The sequence below is a fragment of the Pelophylax lessonae genome (assembly GCF_965119305.1).
Source record: "Pelophylax lessonae genome assembly, chromosome: 6".
NCBI lineage: Eukaryota > Metazoa > Chordata > Amphibia > Anura > Ranidae > Pelophylax > Pelophylax lessonae.
This window is the reverse complement of record NC_138773.1, coordinates 319,872,323-319,890,516: the sequence shown is the minus strand read 5'-3', so window position 1 is coordinate 319,890,516 and position 18,194 is coordinate 319,872,323. Positions and strand designations below refer to the sequence as shown.

The 18,194-nt window shown below is 42.8% G+C and overlaps 1 protein-coding gene across 1 annotated transcript in view; it reads left to right on the top strand.

Moving 5' to 3' along the window:
* LOC309557562 (contactin-associated protein-like 5) overlaps nt 1–18,194 on the top strand; it is a 691,665-nt gene that overhangs the window by 303,848 nt on the left and 369,623 nt on the right. The window contains exons 8-9 of the mRNA XM_082260344.1: nt 3,208–3,472; nt 17,959–18,108. Of these exons, the coding sequence (XP_082116470.1) occupies nt 3,208–3,472; nt 17,959–18,108 (415 nt within the window). The remainder of the gene's footprint in view (nt 1–3,207; nt 3,473–17,958; nt 18,109–18,194) is intronic.

Sequence of the window (18,194 nt, the reverse complement as noted above, 5' to 3'; positions counted from 1 at the left end):
ACGGGGCCCTTTATTACGGTCCCGCAGTGGGACCCTTTCACAAGTTCTGCAGTGGGCCCCCTTCCTGCCATCTTGGGGCTTCCCCACGGGGGTGGAATGCCAGGACCCGGTTGCAAGTGTGACCTTTGCGATCCTGGAAGTTCACCCAATGGTGTCAGTAGTTTTTATTTTTTGGTATTTTAATTGTATTATTTTTTATTTTTTATTTTTTTTTACAATGTCACTGACTATGACTCTGTCCATTTAGAAAAGGAAGGATCTGGTAAATTACATATTTACCGACCATTTCCTGGTTCTCTATTGTGACACATCCCCTGCAGCAGCTGGCAGGAGAGGGGAGGGAGCACAATGGGGGTGGGGGGCAGCACAGTAGGGGGGGGGGGACCAGGGGAGCACGCAGGGGCCCAGAGACAGCAGAACACAAGTGAACTGGATAGGAGGAGTGGCCGGGGGGGGGGGGGGTCTGTTGGGGAGCAACTGTTCAATGTTCACTCTCGGTGATAACGGTAAACAGGAGAAATAGAGAGGGTGAATCTCCCTAACAAGGACACAGACAGCAATAAAACTCTGACAGGGGTTCTAATCCCTCTCAACTCTATCCAAAACTGTCCTTCAGTTATTTTTTAGGTAGTTAGGTGATTGTGTTAATGGGATCAGTTTGAGATGCATCCAGCATTATTCAGAATTCATTGACAGGTGCCAGCAGTTGGCCTATGCAGTATGGTGGCAGTAGAAAGATGAAAGAATATATTTATGCCAGTTTTTGCCTAGAGGGTCAGAGAAAGCTTTATACTTACCTGACCCTCCACTCCACCCTTAAACAGCACTCCCCCACGATCTAGTGGTGGACTATCAATGGGCATAATGATGTCAGAAACAGTCCACCATTCAAGACCGCAAGAACGCGGGGGGGGAGGGTGGACAGGAGCCACAGAGACTTTTCTTGTGCAGGGAGGATTAAGTAAGTATATCTCCAATCCCCTAAAGCAGTGGTTTTCAAACTGCGGCCCTGGGGGGCATACGGCCCTATGTTTGCCTTTATCCGCCCCTTGGGAGATTACTTCCCCCACAGTCCGCAACAGTGGGACATAGTTCCTGCCTTTGACACTGAAAATGGGGCACTAGTCCTCTCTCTGACACCAACTATGGCACACTAGTCCTCCCATTGATACCAATGATGAGGCACTATTATTCTCACTGACGCTAACGATGGGGCACTATTACTCCCACTGACACCAATGATGGGACACTATTCCTCCCACTGACACCAATGATGGGGCACCATTCCCCCCACCGATACCAATGATGGGGCACTATTCCTCCCACTAATACCAATGATGGGACACTATTCCTTCCACTGACACCAATGATGGGACACTATTCCTCCCACTGACACCAATGATGGGGCACCATTCCCCCCACCGATACCAATGATGGGGCACTATTCCTCCCACTAATACCAATGATGGGGCACTATTCCTCCTACTGACACCAATGATGAGGCACTATTCCTCCCACTGATACCAATGATGAGGCACTATTCCTTCCACTGACACCAATGATGAGGCACTATTCCTCCCACTGACACCAATGATGGGGCACTATTCCCCCCACTGATACCAATGATGGGACACTATTCCTCCCACTGACACCAACGATGGGGCACCATTCCCCCCCACTGATACCAATGATGGGGCACTATTCCTCCCACTGACACCAACAATGGGGCACTATTCCTCCCACTGACACCAACAATGGGGCACTATTCCTTCCACTGTAACTAACACCAATGATGGGGCACTATTCCTCCTACTGACACCAATGATGGGGCACTATTCCTGCCACTGATACCAATGATGGGGCACTATTGCCAATCATGGGCAGTGTCATCTTAATAGCATCATGGGCCCCTGAGTAAAGTAATGCACTGCAGATCTTACCAGCCTACATTAAGTGTCCCCATCACAGTGCCCCCTTACATCGATTGTCCCCAACACAGTGTCCCCATACATCACGTGTCTCCATCACAGTGTCCCCTTACATCAGGTGTCCCCATCACAGTGTCCCTATGCATCAGCTGTCTCCATCACAGTGCCCTCTTACATCAGGTGTCCCCATTACAGTATCCCCATCCATTACAGTTGCCCCCCCCCCCTTTCCCCTTGTTCATACATACCACAAATGCTGCCCCCACTTGCATTGAAAGCAGCTCCTCCTTCCTCTCCTGCACTGAGAATGAGGTGAGTTCTCAGTCTCAGCATCGGCTGTCTTTCGCCCACTTGCAGGATGGAGTAGAAAGCTAAATCCTCTCTCCAGGAGAAGCAAGCCACTACTCCTTCTCCCCCCTTGGCCCGGCCCTGATCATGGGTCCCCCATGCACCTGGGGGGCCCTGAGCAGTGTCCAGGTGTACCCATTCATTAAGATGGCCCTGATCAGGAGGTATTGTTCAATCCCACTGATACCAGGACATTTTCTTCTCCCACTGGCCACAGTCCGGCTCCTCTGAAGTCTGAAGAACAGTAAATCGATACTTTGTTTAGAAAGTTTGGAGACCCCCTGCCCTAGACAAAAAGTAGCAGTTGACCCTTGCAGTACAGGCACAATACCCACTGCATTGGAAAACTTTTTTTTGGCTTGGAGTTGGCCTTTCAATCATGGGTCTGCTTCTTTGAAGGAAAACGCATCTTACCCATCAGAACCAACTTCTACTTCTCAGTCCAGAGCTATCGTACACTCACGTGGAAAAACAAGTCAAACTCTGCAAGTCATGTCAAAAAATGACTTGTGCGTAAACTTTGCAGAACTCGCTAACACTGTGTACTTACTGAACATATGATACGGTTTCCCTTTGGAAATATTTTTATACAGAAGTGCCTCATTGACATGGCCTGTAGGCGTATAATACGATGTAAATGACTTTTCATAACCATTGTCAGACTCAGGAGCTACGTTCACAGTTTGGGTTTATTTTCAAACTCTTTTACCTAGAGGTAATCGCTATGCAAACCCGCTAATAGATCAACGGGGGACTTTTCTGTTAAAATCCATCTAACGCACTTGGAGTACACACCTCTCCTGGGTATTCTATGCTGCATTTGGAAATTTCAGGGCTTGGCTGAGGAATTCTCTTTGTGGTTCATTAAAAGTTGCTCTAGTGAGATAGTTGGCAATGTGGGCTTACTGTGATAAATCTTTGTCTTCTCCAGGGGAATATCACGTTTTCCTGCTCCGAGCCCCACATCGTTCCTATCACCTTCACCAGCCCCAGCACCAGCTACCTCCTTCTGCCTGGCACCCCCCAAATGGACGATCTGGCGGTCAGCTTCCAGTTCCGGACGTGGAACAGCGACGGTCTTCTGTTGTCCACCAAGCTGTCTGGGGATTCCGGAATGCTCCTGCTCCAGCTGTATTCTGGGAAGTTGCTGCTGATGATTCAGAAGGAGTTGGTCAACATACTGCCAATAACCGCAGGTAATGTTTTCGGGGGCATATATAGTGATAAATCTGTCTTCCGGCCTTCCCTTCAGTCTTGCACCTTTGATGAGGCCCTTCCACCCCTGTCTGGTTGAACCTCGCCATACTCATATTTTATTTGTCTAATCTTTTTTTGGAATTGTAGGGTTATCTAATCACATGGTTTAGGCTAATCCAACGGCCATTCACATGTTCTATACCAGTGATGGTGAACCTTGGCACCCCAGATGTTTTGGAACTACATTTCCCATGTTGCTTATGCACTCTTCAGTGCAGTTAAGCATCATGGCAAATGTAGTTCCAAAACATCTGGGGTGCCAAGGTTAGCCATCACTGCTCTATACAGTCTTGCACCTTTGTATAGGCTTCTCTCCTGGACTGAAATGGCTTCCTCTGATTTCATCACACACTATGAGCTTCTCACAATGTGCATTAGAAGCTGCAGCATGTCAGATAGAGCCCACCACGTTTCCTGTCTGGAGGATGTCCAGCATCATCTAGCACAAGGGTGCTTAACCTGTGGCCCCCCCAGCTGTTGTGAAACTACAAGTCCCATTGTGCCTCCGCTTTGGGGAGTCATGCTTTTAACGGTTATCCTTGCAATACCTCACGGGACTTGTTGTTCTGCAACAGCTGGAGGGCCACAGGTTGAGCACCCATGAGATCTTTCCTTCTCAGCCTGAATGTCCTTGCCCCTAGTACTGGGACAAGGTCACCTAGAGCCTATAACCCCCCCCCCCCCATCAGCAAACATCTTTTCCCCTCCCGATCAAATGCCCCACCTAAAAAAAAATCATCCCTCCTAGCACAAATCCTCTACCCCTAAAATTTCCCCTCTTTGTACATATATTCTCGCCCCTCACTTCAAATCCCCCCTCACTTCAAATCCCCCCTCACTTCAAATACCCCCTCCTAGCATAAATTCCCCTCCCAGCACAAATCTTCTCACCTCCCAGCCCACCCGTAACACATATCCCCCTAAATCAGTACTCTTAGCACCCCCACTACATTTCCCCACCTTGAATAATACTTACCCCTTGCCACTCTCCACATTCTCCCTTCCAACACAAATCCCCTCCCCCCAATCTCCTTGGGTCCCCCCCCCCCCACCTTACTTGATACCATAGTGCCCACTCCTTACCCCGACCCTGGCAGTGAACATGTTTCTTTAATAAATAAGGTGAGTTGTGTTCACATTAAGCACCCAATCAGGGGCCAAGGATTTTAGAGAAAAAGGAAAAAATTGATTTTTGTTGAACATGATTGCTTCACCTTATTCACTAAGTTACTATTATTATTATTACTATTATTATTATTATACAAGATTTATATGGCGCCAACAGTTTATGCAGCACTTTACAATAAAAAGGGGGGCATTACAATTACAATACAGTTCAAAACAGAAGGAATAGGAGGGCCCTGTTCATGGAGTAGGGATGGGTCGAAGGCCCCCCTGTTCAGTTCGCAGCAGAACTCCCGAACAGGGGAAATGTTCTAACCCGAACAGTGAACCCCATTGAAGTCTATGGGAGCCGAACAGGAAAAACCTAAAGTGCCAATTTTGAAAGCTTATATGCAAGTAATTGGCCAAAAAAGTGGTATTGGGGTCTGGGTACCGCCCTGGGGGACATGGATCATTAAGAAATAAAATTGTAAAAACAATAGTTTTTTCAGGAGCAGTGATTATAATTATGCTTAACCACTTGCCGACCGCCGCAAGTAGATATACTGCGGCGGTCAGCCCCTCACAGGCAGAGTGACATATTGGTATGTCACTAGCCTGTGAGGCTCTGGGGAGCGAGTGCGCGCCGCCGGCGGCGCGCTCCCGCGCGGTCAAGGACCACCCCGCGCGTGTGACCGGCGGACCCGATGTCCGCCGGTCACTTAGCGATCGTCGGTGGAGAGGGAGAAAGGCAGGCTGCTTGTGTAAACAAGCCGCCTGTCATTCTCCCCTGTGTAGAAACAATGATCATACGGTTCTACTATGTAGGACCGTTGATCATTGTTCCTACAGCTCAAGCCACAGCCAATCACAGTTAGAATCACGCCCCTGGGGACACACACAGCCCCTCCCTCTCAAATAAAGTTAACCCCTTCACTGCCAGAGTAATTTTACAGTAACAGTGCATATGTATAGCACTGATTACTGTAGAAATGTCACTGGTAACCCCAAAAGTGTCAAAAATGTCAGTCAAGGGTCCGATCTGTCCGCCACAATGTCGCAGTACCGCAAAAAAAATCGCAGATCGCCGCCATTATGCATTAAAAAAAAAACAACAAAAATGACAAAAATCTTTCCCTTTGTTAGTAAACGCGATAACTTTTGCGCAAACCAATCAAAATACGCTTTTTGCGATTTTTTTTTACCAAAAATATGTAGCATAAAACAAATTGGCCGAAAATGTTAAAAAATTTAGATTTTTACATTTTTTGGGGGGGGGGGGGGGGGGGAATTTCATATAAAAAAAATGTGGAAAATATTGTTATTTTTGCTAAATTGACGCTCTTTTTTTGTATATAACGCATGATCAAAAAATTGCACAGGTGATCAAATACCACCAAAAGAAAGCTCTGTTTGTGGGAAAAAAAGGACGTCAAATTCGTTTAGGTACATCGTCGCACGACCGCACAACAATTGTCCGTTAAAATCACTCAGTGCCGAATTGCAAAATACCCCCTGGTCTTTCAGCAGCCAAATCCTCCGGGGGTTAAGTGGTTAAAGTGCAACAATAAAAATGAAAAATTCCTTTAAATAAAGTGCCTTTGGGTTCCCTTAATGTGCCTGGAAAGTGGTGCATCTATACAATGTATAGATCTTGCTACAGCAAAAATAAAGAAAAAAACGGCATAACCCCCCCCCCCCCCCAGTCCCTACAAGGCTCCTTCGGGTCTGGTATGGATTTTAAGGGGAACCCCATGACAAAATTTAAAAAAAATACCGGCTTGGGGTCCCCCCCAAACTCTATAGTATACCAGACCCCTTATCCGAGCATGCAGCCTGGCAGGTCAGGAAACAGGAAAGGGACGAGCAAACCATACCAGGTCACATGCCCTCAACATGGGGGGGGGTGCTTTGGGGCAGGGGGAGCTCTGCCCCTCCCCCAAAAGCACCTTGTACCCATCCTCCTCCTGACAACCCTGGGCTGTGGTTGCTTGGGTCTGCGGACGGGGGGGCTTATTGGAATCTGGAAGCCCCCTTTAGCAAAGGGGCCCTTAGATCCCACCCCCCCCTTGTAAATTCCTCAAAAAAGTGTAAAAAAGTAATAAACACAAGAAACAGTTTTTAACACGTCCATTATTAAACAATTAAACAATGGTGTCCCTCAATGTAAATCTGTTGCCAATCATGATGCCCACCGGACCCGAAAAAAAAAAAAATTAAAATTGCTCTGTCTCTTGGGAGGCCTCCCGCCGCCTGCACGCTCCGCACTTTGACCGTTTTTATATGGGCAAAGGGCGGCGCACTCCCACTCCCACTAGGCAGCGGGGATGCCAATCCACGGGACCGGCAGCCGCGATTGCCGCCGGTCACCCACGATCACTCGCCACTGAGAGGAAAGAACGGTTGTAAACACAGCTGACCGTTCTTCTCTCTGAAATGATCACAGAGCGCCTGTGATCCTTCTATATAGGATCACAGGTCTCTATGATCATTTCACAAGCCCCTCCCCCATACAGTTAGAAAACACTCCCCTAGGCTCACATTTAACCCTTTGATCACCCCTAGGATTAACCCCTTCCCTGCCAGTGTCATTATTACAGTAACAGTGCATATTTTTAGCACTGATTACTGTAGTAATGTCACTGGTCCCCCCAAAAGTGTCAAAAATGTCAGTTAGGGGTCCGATCTGTCCGCCGCAATGTCGCAGTCCCGCAAAAAAATCGCAGATCGCCGCCATTACTAGTAAAAAAAAGAAATAAATAAAAATGACATAAATCTTTCTCCTAGTTTGTAGACGCGATAACTTTTGCGCAGACCAATCAAAATACGCTTATTGCAATTTTTTTTTTTTTTTTTACCAAAAATATGTAGCAGAAAACAAATTAAATAAAGGGATAAAAAAAAATGTTTACATTTTTTTTTTTTGGGGGGGGGGGGATGTTATATAGCAGAATGTGAAAAATATATTTTTTTTTCAGAATTGTCGCTCTTTTTTTGTTTATTTTTTTTTTTTCATTTTAATTTTTTATTAAATGTTACATCAAAATAAAAAAAAAATTAACATATTGACAAAACATTTCAAAAAGAGAAAAGGAAGAAATTCCTTGATAGTCAAAGAAAACCATGATTACATTACAAAACATTTTTCCCCTATTTCCTCTCCCCCTCCTCTTCCCTACCTATCTCCATCTAATAGCTTTTTTATAGTGCAAAAAAAAAAAAAATTGCACAGGTGATCAAATACAACCAAATGAAAGCTCTGTTTGTGGGGGGAAAAAAAGGACAACAATTTTATTTGGGTACAGTGTCGCACGACCGCGCAATTGTCCGTTAAAGTAACGCAGTGCCAAATCGCAAAAAAATGGCCTGGTCATTAACCACTTGCCGACCGCCGCACGACTATCTACGTCGGCGGTCAGCCCCTCACAGGCAAAGTGACGTAGGGCTACGTTGCTTGCTTGTGAGGGTCTAGGGAGCGAGCGCGCGCCCCCCGGGGCGCGCTCCCGCTCCCGCGTGGTCACGGACCCCCCCCCGCGCGTGTGACCAGCGGACCCGATGTCCGCCGGTCACTCGGCGATCGGCGGGGGAGAGGGAGAATGTCAGGCAGCTTGTGTAAACAAACTGCCTGTCATTCTCCTCGCTGCAAAGACACTGATAAAACGGATCTGGTATGTAGATCCGTTGATCAGTGTCCTTACAGCTAGAGCCACAGCCAATCACAGTAGAAACCACGCCCCTAGGGACACACACAGCCCCTCCCTTCCAAATAAAGTTAACCCCTTCACTACCAGTGTATTTTTACAGTAACAGTGCATATGTATAGCACTGATTACTGTAGAAATGTCACTGGTAACCCCAAAAGTGTCAAAAATGTCAGTCAAGGGTCCGATCTGTCCGCCGCAATGTCGCAGTACCGCAAAAAAAATCGCAGATCGCCGCCATTACGCGTTAAAAAAAAAAACAACAAAAATGACAAAAATCTTTCCCTTTGTTAGTAAACGCGATAACTTTTGCGCAAACCAATCAAAATACGCTTTTTGCGATTTTTTTTACCAAACATAGGTAGCATAAAATAAATTGGCCGAAAATTTTTAAAAATTTTGATTTTTACATTTTTTTTGGGGGAATTTCATATAAAAAAATGTGAAAAATATTGCTATTTTTGCAAAATTGACGCTCTTTTTTTGTTTATAGCGCGTGATCAAAAAATCGCACAGGTGATCAAATACCACCAAAAGAAAGCTCTGTTTGTGGGAAAAAAAGGACGTCAAATTCGTTTAGGTACAGCGTCGCACGACCGCGCAATTGTCCGTTAAATTCACGCAGTGCCGAATCGCAAAATACCCCCTGGTCGGAATGGGGGTAAAATCTTCCGGGGCTTAAGTGGTTAAGGGGGCAAATCCTTCCGGTCCAGAAGTGGTTAAGGAAATAAGTCAAGTGGCCTTTCTCTGTATTTCCAGCACAGAAGCAGATAAAATCAATGAGATTTGCTAAGATCCTTGCAAATGATATAACGGGCTTAAGGAGAATTGATTTTTTTTTTTTTTCCTCAACAAAAGTGGAGTTTCACTTGAAGCGATAATTACCGGTAACAAAATTGCTAATTTTTCTGCCTTGACTAAAAGTGCTTTTTCAATGATAAGCTGATACTTGGCATCTCAGTTTATTAGTGAGGGGGTCAGCGTGGCACCACTTTGTTTACCCACTTCAGCCCCGGAAGGTTTACCCCCCCTTCATGATCAGGCCATTTTTTTGCGATACGGAGTTTTGCGTTACTTTAACTGAAGTAAAACTATGGCAGCTGGTCAGCAAGTGGTTCAAATAAATAGCCATTCTGGATATAAAAATAAATCATACTACAGAATTTAAAATTAACCACTTGCCCTCCGGAAGATTTACCCCCTTAAGGACCAGGCCATTTTTTTCGATTCGGCACTGCGTTACTTTAACTGACAATTGCGTGATTGTGCGACGCTGTACCCAAATAAAATCAAAGCCCTTTTTTCCCACCAATAGAGCTTTCTTGTGGTGGTATTTTATCACCTCTGCGGTTTTTATTTTTTGCGCTATAAACATAAAAAGAAAAAAAATGTATTATTTTTTTTTTTAAAAAAAACAATATTTATTTACTTTATGCAATAAAAAATTTCCAATAACAAAAAAAAACAATATTTATTTACTTTATGCAATAAAAAAACATTTCCAATAACAAAAAAAAACAATATTTATTTACTTTATGCAATAAAAAACATTTCCAATAACAAAAAAAAAACAATATTTATTTACTTTATGCAATAAAAAAACATTTCCAATAACAAAAAAAACAATATTTATTTACTTTATGCAATAAAACATTTCCAAAAACAAAAAAAACAATATTTATTTACTTTATGCAATAAAAAAACATTTCCAATAACAAAAAAACAATATTTATTTACTTTATGCAATAAAAAACATTTCCAATAACAAAAAAAAAATATTTATTTACTTTATGCAATAAAAGAACATTTCCAATAAAAAAAAAAACAATATTTATTTACTTTATGCAATAAAACATTTTCAATAAAAAAATTTAAAAAGTCAAATTTCCTTATCAAGTTTAGGCAAATATGTATTCCGCTACATATTTTTGGTAAAAAAAAAATCCCAATAAGCGTATATTGATTGGTTTGCGCAAAAAGTTATCCCGTCTACAAACCATGGGATATTTTTATAGAATTTTTATTTATTTTTTTACTAGTATTGGTGGCGATCAGCAATTTATAGCGGGACTGCGACGTTGCGGCTGGCCTCACCCACTGCAAGATACCTGGAGAAAACTATAGGAGGGGGCGGAGATAAGACTGGTCACCCTATACAAGGAGAGAGAGCAGAGCTTTGGGAGGGGCCCAGCAGGTCCCTCCCACTGCAAGATGCCTGCAGAAAACTACAGGAGGGGGCGGAGATAAGACCGATCTCCCTTCACAAGGAGAGAGAGCAGAGCTTTGGGAGGGGCCCAGCAGTTCCCACCCACTGCAAGATGCCTGCAGAAAACTACAGGAGGGGGCGGAGATAAGACCGGTCTCCCTTCACAAGGAGTGAGAGCAGCAGTGAGCGGTCTTTATTACAGGAAGTTCCTGCACAGAGGCGAAAAAAATTAAATCTTCCCAGTCTTTCTAAACCTTCTCCACTCTATCTGAAATTGGAAAATCTGGTAATAAAAGGTTTTTTAGCAAGCTATTCAGAAAGATTTGACGTCTTTGAATCTCATGTAATTAAATATTTTTTTACTGTATAATAAGATGGGAAGATATAAAGCTGGTGAGGTTTTGATGTGCCTCTGCTCCTCTTGTACCTCTGAGGTATAGCCGAGCTTTGGAGGCTAAATAGGTCTCCCACAAAAAGAACGTTTCAAAACCTCCGCAGGAGTTATTGTGTTATTATCTAAGAACATTCGTTCTTGTGAAGATGGTGTCCTTAGTGAACAGCTTTTAATGTCCAGGCGTTATTATGGATATTGACAAACTCCATGGGAGCTTCACAATCAGAATTGCCTCTGGGGCCATCGGCTTAGAATCAAAAATGCTGAAATTTGAAGTAGGACAACTCAGGGTTGTTTTTTTTTTTTCCTTTCAAAAGACATGGGGAGAAATGCGCTTTTATTGCTGACAGACATTAGGCAGAATGATTTTCACACAAATATGTGGTGATGCAAACTGTAATATCATCACCTGGGGCTTGTTGGGCAAAGGGAGCCTGGGTTCATTGTAGAGTCAATGGGTCAGTCTAGCCACTCGCTGAACCAGCCTATTTCTGACAATAGTTGCTTACAAGTTAAATTCAGTATTTTTTTACCAGAAAATTACTTTATATATATATATATATATATATATATATATATATATATATATATATATATATATATATATATATGTATATATATATATATATATATATATATATATATATACATATATATATATATATATATATATATATATATATATATATATCATATTTTTATATATATATATATATATATATAAATCATATTTATATATATATATATATATATATATATATATATATATATATATATATCATATTTATATATATATATATATATATATATATATATATATATATTTTTTTTTAGCAGAGACCCTCGAAAATAAAATGGGGATCATTGCAATATGTTATGTCACACCGTATTTGCGTAGCGATCTTTCAAGCACATTTTGTTTTGGAAAAAATACTCTTTAACCGCTTCAGCTCCGGAAGTGCACCATTTGGCACTGATAGGCAGTACTGATGGGCACCTATAGGTGGCACTAATGGGCAGCACTAATGGGAACACTAATGGGAACTGAAAGATGGCACTGATAGGCAGCACTGATGAGGAGGCCCTGACAGGCAATACTAATGGGTTTCTGATTGGCATCCCAAATAGGCACTGATTGACATCTTTGATGAGCTCTGATTGGCATCCCTGGTAAGCTTGGTATGTTGGAATCCCTGTAGGGCTCTAGTGGGCATTCTTGTTGAGTCTGCACTGGTAATCAGTGCGCTGATTATCAGCACAGACCCCCCTGTCAGCAGAGCCACAGATCGGCTCTCCTCTACTCGCGAACTGAGGAAAGCCAATAAACAGCACTTCCAGGTTACAATATGACCAGCTGTGATTGGACACAGCTGATCACATGGTAAAGAGCCTACGTCATAGGCTCTTTTTTTTTTTTAATCAGATAATTTTTATTGAATTTTTTTCAAACAACAAAAAAACAAAAAAGCAACAAACATGCGATAGAGCTTCAGCAAAATATTACATGTACCAGCACACCGACAGATGGGAGTGTACAACAGTCAAAATACATGAGTAGAAGATATACAACAACGTGAACATCGCTAGTGCTCAACAGCAGCTGATAGTATCCTCGTGTCATAGGAAAATTTAAAAAATCCCAGAATGGAAGATAAATCGGGAATCCACACCCAGGAGAGGCCTCCCCCGAGTCCTAGTAACCAAGAAAGGAGTCTATCGCCCAAAAAAAAAAAAAAAAAGGGGGGGGAAGGAAGGGGGGAATCCGGTGAACTGCCCAGAAGAAGCGCCTCAAGGGAGGCGCCATTCCCGGGAAACCGGCAAGGTTATCCCCTGCCCGCCTAAGTAAACGTATAGACGTCATAGGCTCTTTAACGGGATCGGAGATGCGGTGTGTTAGAGTGACACACAGCACCACTGATTGCCGCTCTGTGTGCCCTCAAGGGCGCACATGATCAGCTTATCCTGCTGGACATCATATGATGCCCAGTCAGGATAAATTAACCACTTTGTGGCTATCATTCTGCTATATGGCAGGCGGGACGTGGTTAAGGAAAAAAAATCCCTTGTTTATGCCCGAACTGGAAGTGACATCAGAGACCGCCCTGGTCCTCCAAGAGCAATGAGTCGAGTGGGGGCCATCTTGCCCTCACTGGACTTCCTGCCCAACAAACGGTTGCATCAGATCATTTTCAGGCTTAACATATGGCTCCGGTAAGCTAAAAAATGACCAGGAAGAGGCGGGGGGACAACCTCTCCCACTGCCTATAAAAGTGATCTTGCGGAGATTCCACTGCTGGGATCACTTTTATCAAAAAGTGGGCTGCTAAGAGAAAAAAATCAAACCTGGTTTAGCACATCTAATAAATACCAGCCATAACCCTGGTATTTAATGTAAAAAATCATGACGTACATTCCCAGTTAGGTGGTCGGGAAGTGGCTAGCCCAGCCATTCTCAACCAGAGTTCCATGAAACTCTAAGGTTCCTTTAGAGGCTGCTGGGGGTTCCTTGAGCTGTGTGATGGTAGAATATGGAAAAATAGGGCAGAATATATTGGCCGTGGAATCATAGTCTATTGCAGACATTCTCAACTAGGATTCCACTAGGGTTCCTTGAGTTTGCTCATTGAAGGTGCCTGCATTGTTCTGGAGCCAAAGCCACTTAGCAGAGTAAGCTGCATGACACCAATGATCCTTTTAGTTGTCTTGTAAGGGTGGCACAATTTTAACACAATATGTAGCTATCCAACTGTAAAACCATCAGCTGAAACGTGTTGGACAAATTAAGTTTGGGGCCATTAAAGGGCTACTGGGTCAACCTAGCCCAGCCATTCTTAACCAGGGTTTCCTTAGAACCCTATGATTCCTCCATAGGTTGCTGGGGATCCCTTGAGCTGTGGCTTCCTCGGTACCTGCATAATTCTAGGGCCAATGCCACTTGGCAGAACCAACTGCATGAAATCAGTGATCTTTTAGGCTGTTTGTAAGGATGTTTTGGTCTCTGTTAACCTCTAAGGCCAGCTGCGTAACCCGTCTGATCGTTTCTCAGGTGTGCCGGTAAAAACGGTAAGCTGGAAGAAACACCAGCTAATTAGATGCTCGGAACACTTAAAGGTGAAAGCCAGTCACCGACTGAAAAAAAAATAATGGGGTCATGGCTGATAGCTTCAGCCATAACCCCAGTAAACCACTTGCAAACCACAAGGTATATATATATGTAGCACCCTCTAGTGCTAGAATTGTAGATAGGGTTGGTTGTAGTGTAAGCAATATTTACAAACCAGGCGCTCCTGGGATGCTTGTAGGGTGGAGGGATAAAAGTAAGCCTGTGAGGCTCCCCAGCAGTTGTTCTGCTGTTAGCCAACTAATGACTCAGTAAAGAGATTCGCACCCAGGGCAGCCATAGGAAAAATTCCAGTCCAGAAGTCAAAGCAATAATCACAAATCTGGCGCTCCTGGGGTGCCTTTAGGGTGGAGGGATAGAAATAAGCCTGTGAGGCTCCCCAGCGGTTTTTCTGCTGCTAGCCAATGAGCATCGGAAGGGTGCTGATATAGATAAAAGTACATGAGGAAAGCAGCGCATGAACCACACCGGGATGCAATGGATAAGGAAGTCAGGTGAACATCCAGTATAGAAAGGGTTAACAGTTTATTGGTATTGATAACCGAAAAACAAAGTACATAAAATGCTTACATCACCCTGGGCTGGCGTGGGCAAGGGCACCTGGCAGCAAGCAACACGAGTGCGAGGAGGTCAGTCTCCCAGGACTGCTGAGCAGTGTGTGCACGAAGCCAGAAACCAGCTGGCGTGAGGATGAAAGGACTCTGCTGTAGTTCTGTAGCGGTGACATCAGCCGGACAGGCGCCACTTGCGGGGAAACACCAGGAACCAGGGTGGACCACAAGCTATATGGTTGCCATGGCTACATGTTTCGCGCTATGCGCTTTATCAAGTCATGACTTAGTGTTGAGTTATTCACTTTAAGGTCAACACAGAGGGCAAGGGGGCACTCTTCACATCCACAGGAAAAGAGATTTTGTCTCCAAATACGGAAAGGTTTCTTCACCGTAAGAGCTGTGGAATAGACTCCGTAAGAAATGTGGAATAGACTCCGTAAGAAATGTGGAATAGACTCCCTCCAGAGGTGGTTCTGGCCAGCTCCCTAGATTGCTTTAAAAAAGGCCTGGATTCATTCCTAGGTGTACATAATATAACTGGGTACTAATATTTATAGGTAAAGTTGATTCAGGGAATATCCGATTGCCTCTCCGGGGATCAGGAAGGAATTTTTTTCCCCTGCTGTAGCAAATTGGATCATGCTTTGCTGGAGTTTTTTCACCTTCCTCTGGATCACCTGCGGGTATAGGATTGTGTATATGGGATTGTATGGTTGGGTTTTCATTACTGTTTTTTTGTTTTTGATTGGTTGAGCCAGATGGACTTGTGTCTTTTTTCAACCTGACTAACTATGTAACTATATAATTCTATATAAGGGGAAATGGGAGCGGACTGCAAATTCCCGATGCGTTTCACAGATTATTACACTTCTTCAGGAGAGGGGAGTAAAGGAGGCAACAATGTAATCAATATGAAATGATCAAACTACAATCAACAATAGTATCTAAGATTCATGTACTGTACATCACAATACATCAATATGTACTACTGCAATGAAAGCGGAATAATCTGCGAAACACATCAAGGATATCCAGTCCACATATCCAGTTCAGTTCTCATCAACTTACAGCTGTCAAGAGTGTACACTGCACTGAGCATGCACCGCGGGGAGTAAACGCAAAAAAATAAATTATTAGGAGAGACAGGAAAGTTTTTTTTAGCAGAATAGTCATGCAAAGTTTTACCAATTTTGGTAGGAATTTGCAACCTGCTATCAATTTTTTTTCCTGTTTGTTTAAATATCCTACTTTCAGTTTAGAAAATCTTATTTAACAATAATTCTCCCTTTTTATGTTCTAGCATTTCCTCTAAAAATATTTAAGGATTTATGTAATCTTTTTTTTTTTATTTAACATTTTCAGTAGTCTCAGCATGATAAGCTAACAAATCAGGAAAAGGTCAGAGTAATCTGTAGGATATTTAACTGAGAAAAAGATCACAGAAGGAACAAGTATCGCTGAAGAAATACCCAGGTAATAGAAAAGAAAGGGAAGCGGTTATCTGAGGACAGGCATAAGTGAGAATGAAGAGAATATATTATCCCCGAGCTCTTATTTCGAGGTGGACATAACACGTACTGACCTTGCTCACTTCTTATGTCTTCTTTTCAAAAAAGGACTCTATTCATTTGGCATGTTGCAGCTCCATTTGCATATATATATATATATATACACACAAAGCGATTCCAAAAAAGTTGGGACACTGTACAAATTGTGAGTAAAATCAGAATGCAATGATGTGGAAGTTTCAAATTTCAATATCGTATTCAGAATACAACATAGATGACATATCAAATGTTTAAACTGAAAAAATGTATCATTTTAAGGGAAAAATAAGTTGATTTTAAATTTAATGGCATCAACACATCTAAAAAAAGTTGGGACAAGGCCATGTTTACCACTGTGTGGCCTCCCCTCTTCTTTTTATAACAGTCTGCAAACGTCTGGGGACTGAGGAGACAAGTTACTGAAGTTTAGGAATAGGAATGTTGTCCCATTCTTGTCTAATACAGGCTTCTAGTTACTCAACTGTCTTAGGTCTTCTTTGTCGCATCTTCCTCTTTATGATGCGTCAAATGTTTTCTATGGGTGAAAGATCTGGACTGCAGGCTGGCCATTTCAGTACCCTGATCCTTCTTCTACGCAGCCATGATGTTGTAATTGATGCAGTATGTGGTCTGGCATTGTCATGTTGGAAAATGCAAGGTCTTCCCTGAAAGAGACGACGTCTGGATGGGAGCATATGTTGTTCTAGAACTTGGATATACCTTTCAGCATTGATGGTGCCTTTCCAGATGTGTAAGCTGCCCATGCCACACGCACTCATGCAACCCCCATACCATCAGAGATGCAGGCTTCTGAACTGAGTGCTGATAACAACTTGGGTTGTCCTTGTCATCTTTAGTCCGGATGACATGGCGTCCCAGTTTTCCAAAAAGAACTTAAAATTTTGATTTGCCACAGTTCATTTTAAATGAGCCTTGGCCCAGAGAAAACACCTGCGCTTCTGGATCATGTTTAGATTTGGCTTCTTTTTTGGCCTATAGAGTTTTAGCCGGCAACGGTGAATGGCACGGTGGATTGTATTCACCGACAATATTTTCTGGAAGTATTCCTGAGCCCATGTTGTGATTTCCATTACAGTAGCATTCCTGTATGTGATGCAGTGCCGTCTAAGGGCCCGAAAATCACCGCCATCCAGTATGGTTTTCCGGCCTTGACCCTTACACACAGAGATTGTTCCAGATTCTCTGAATCTTTGGATGATATTATGCACTGTAGATGATGATAACTTCACATTCTTTGCAATTTTTCTCTGAGAAACTCCTTTCTGATATTGCTCCACTATTTTTGGCCGCAGCATTGGGGGAATTGGTGATCCTCTGCCCATCCTGACTTCTGAGAGATACGGCCACTCTGAGAGGCTCTTTTTATACCCAATCATGTTGCCAATTCATCTAATAAGTTGCAAATTGCTCCTCCAGCTGTTCCTTATATGTACATGTAACTTTTCCAGCCTCTTATTGCTACCTGTCCCAACTTTTTTGGAATGTGTAGCTCTCATGAAATCCAAAATGAGCCAATATTTGGCATGACATTTCAAAATGTCTCACTTTCAGCATTTGATATGTTATCTATATTACATTGTGAATAAAATATAAGATTATGAGATTTGTAAATTAGTCCATTTCTTTTTTACTCACAATTTGTACAGAGTTCAAACTTTTTTGGAATCGGGTTTGTAAATATATTTATTATTATTATTATTATTATTATTATATTTTTATTTAATTTTTTTAAGTCATAAGAGTATGTGTTTCAGCAATAAATTCCTTCGCTTTTCAGGTAGCGGTTTAAATGACGGTTTATGGCACACGGTTGCAATTAATGCCAGAAGACATCGCGTCTCCCTAACATTAGACAATGGAGCTACGACACCGGTCCACGTTACCATGCCACTACAAATTTCCACAGGGCACCGCTATTATTTTGGAGGTGAGTGGAATCTTATGCAATCCTAATATGTTAAAAACAAGCATTTTATTACTATATGGCATTTTCTAAATTTTATATGGGGTCAT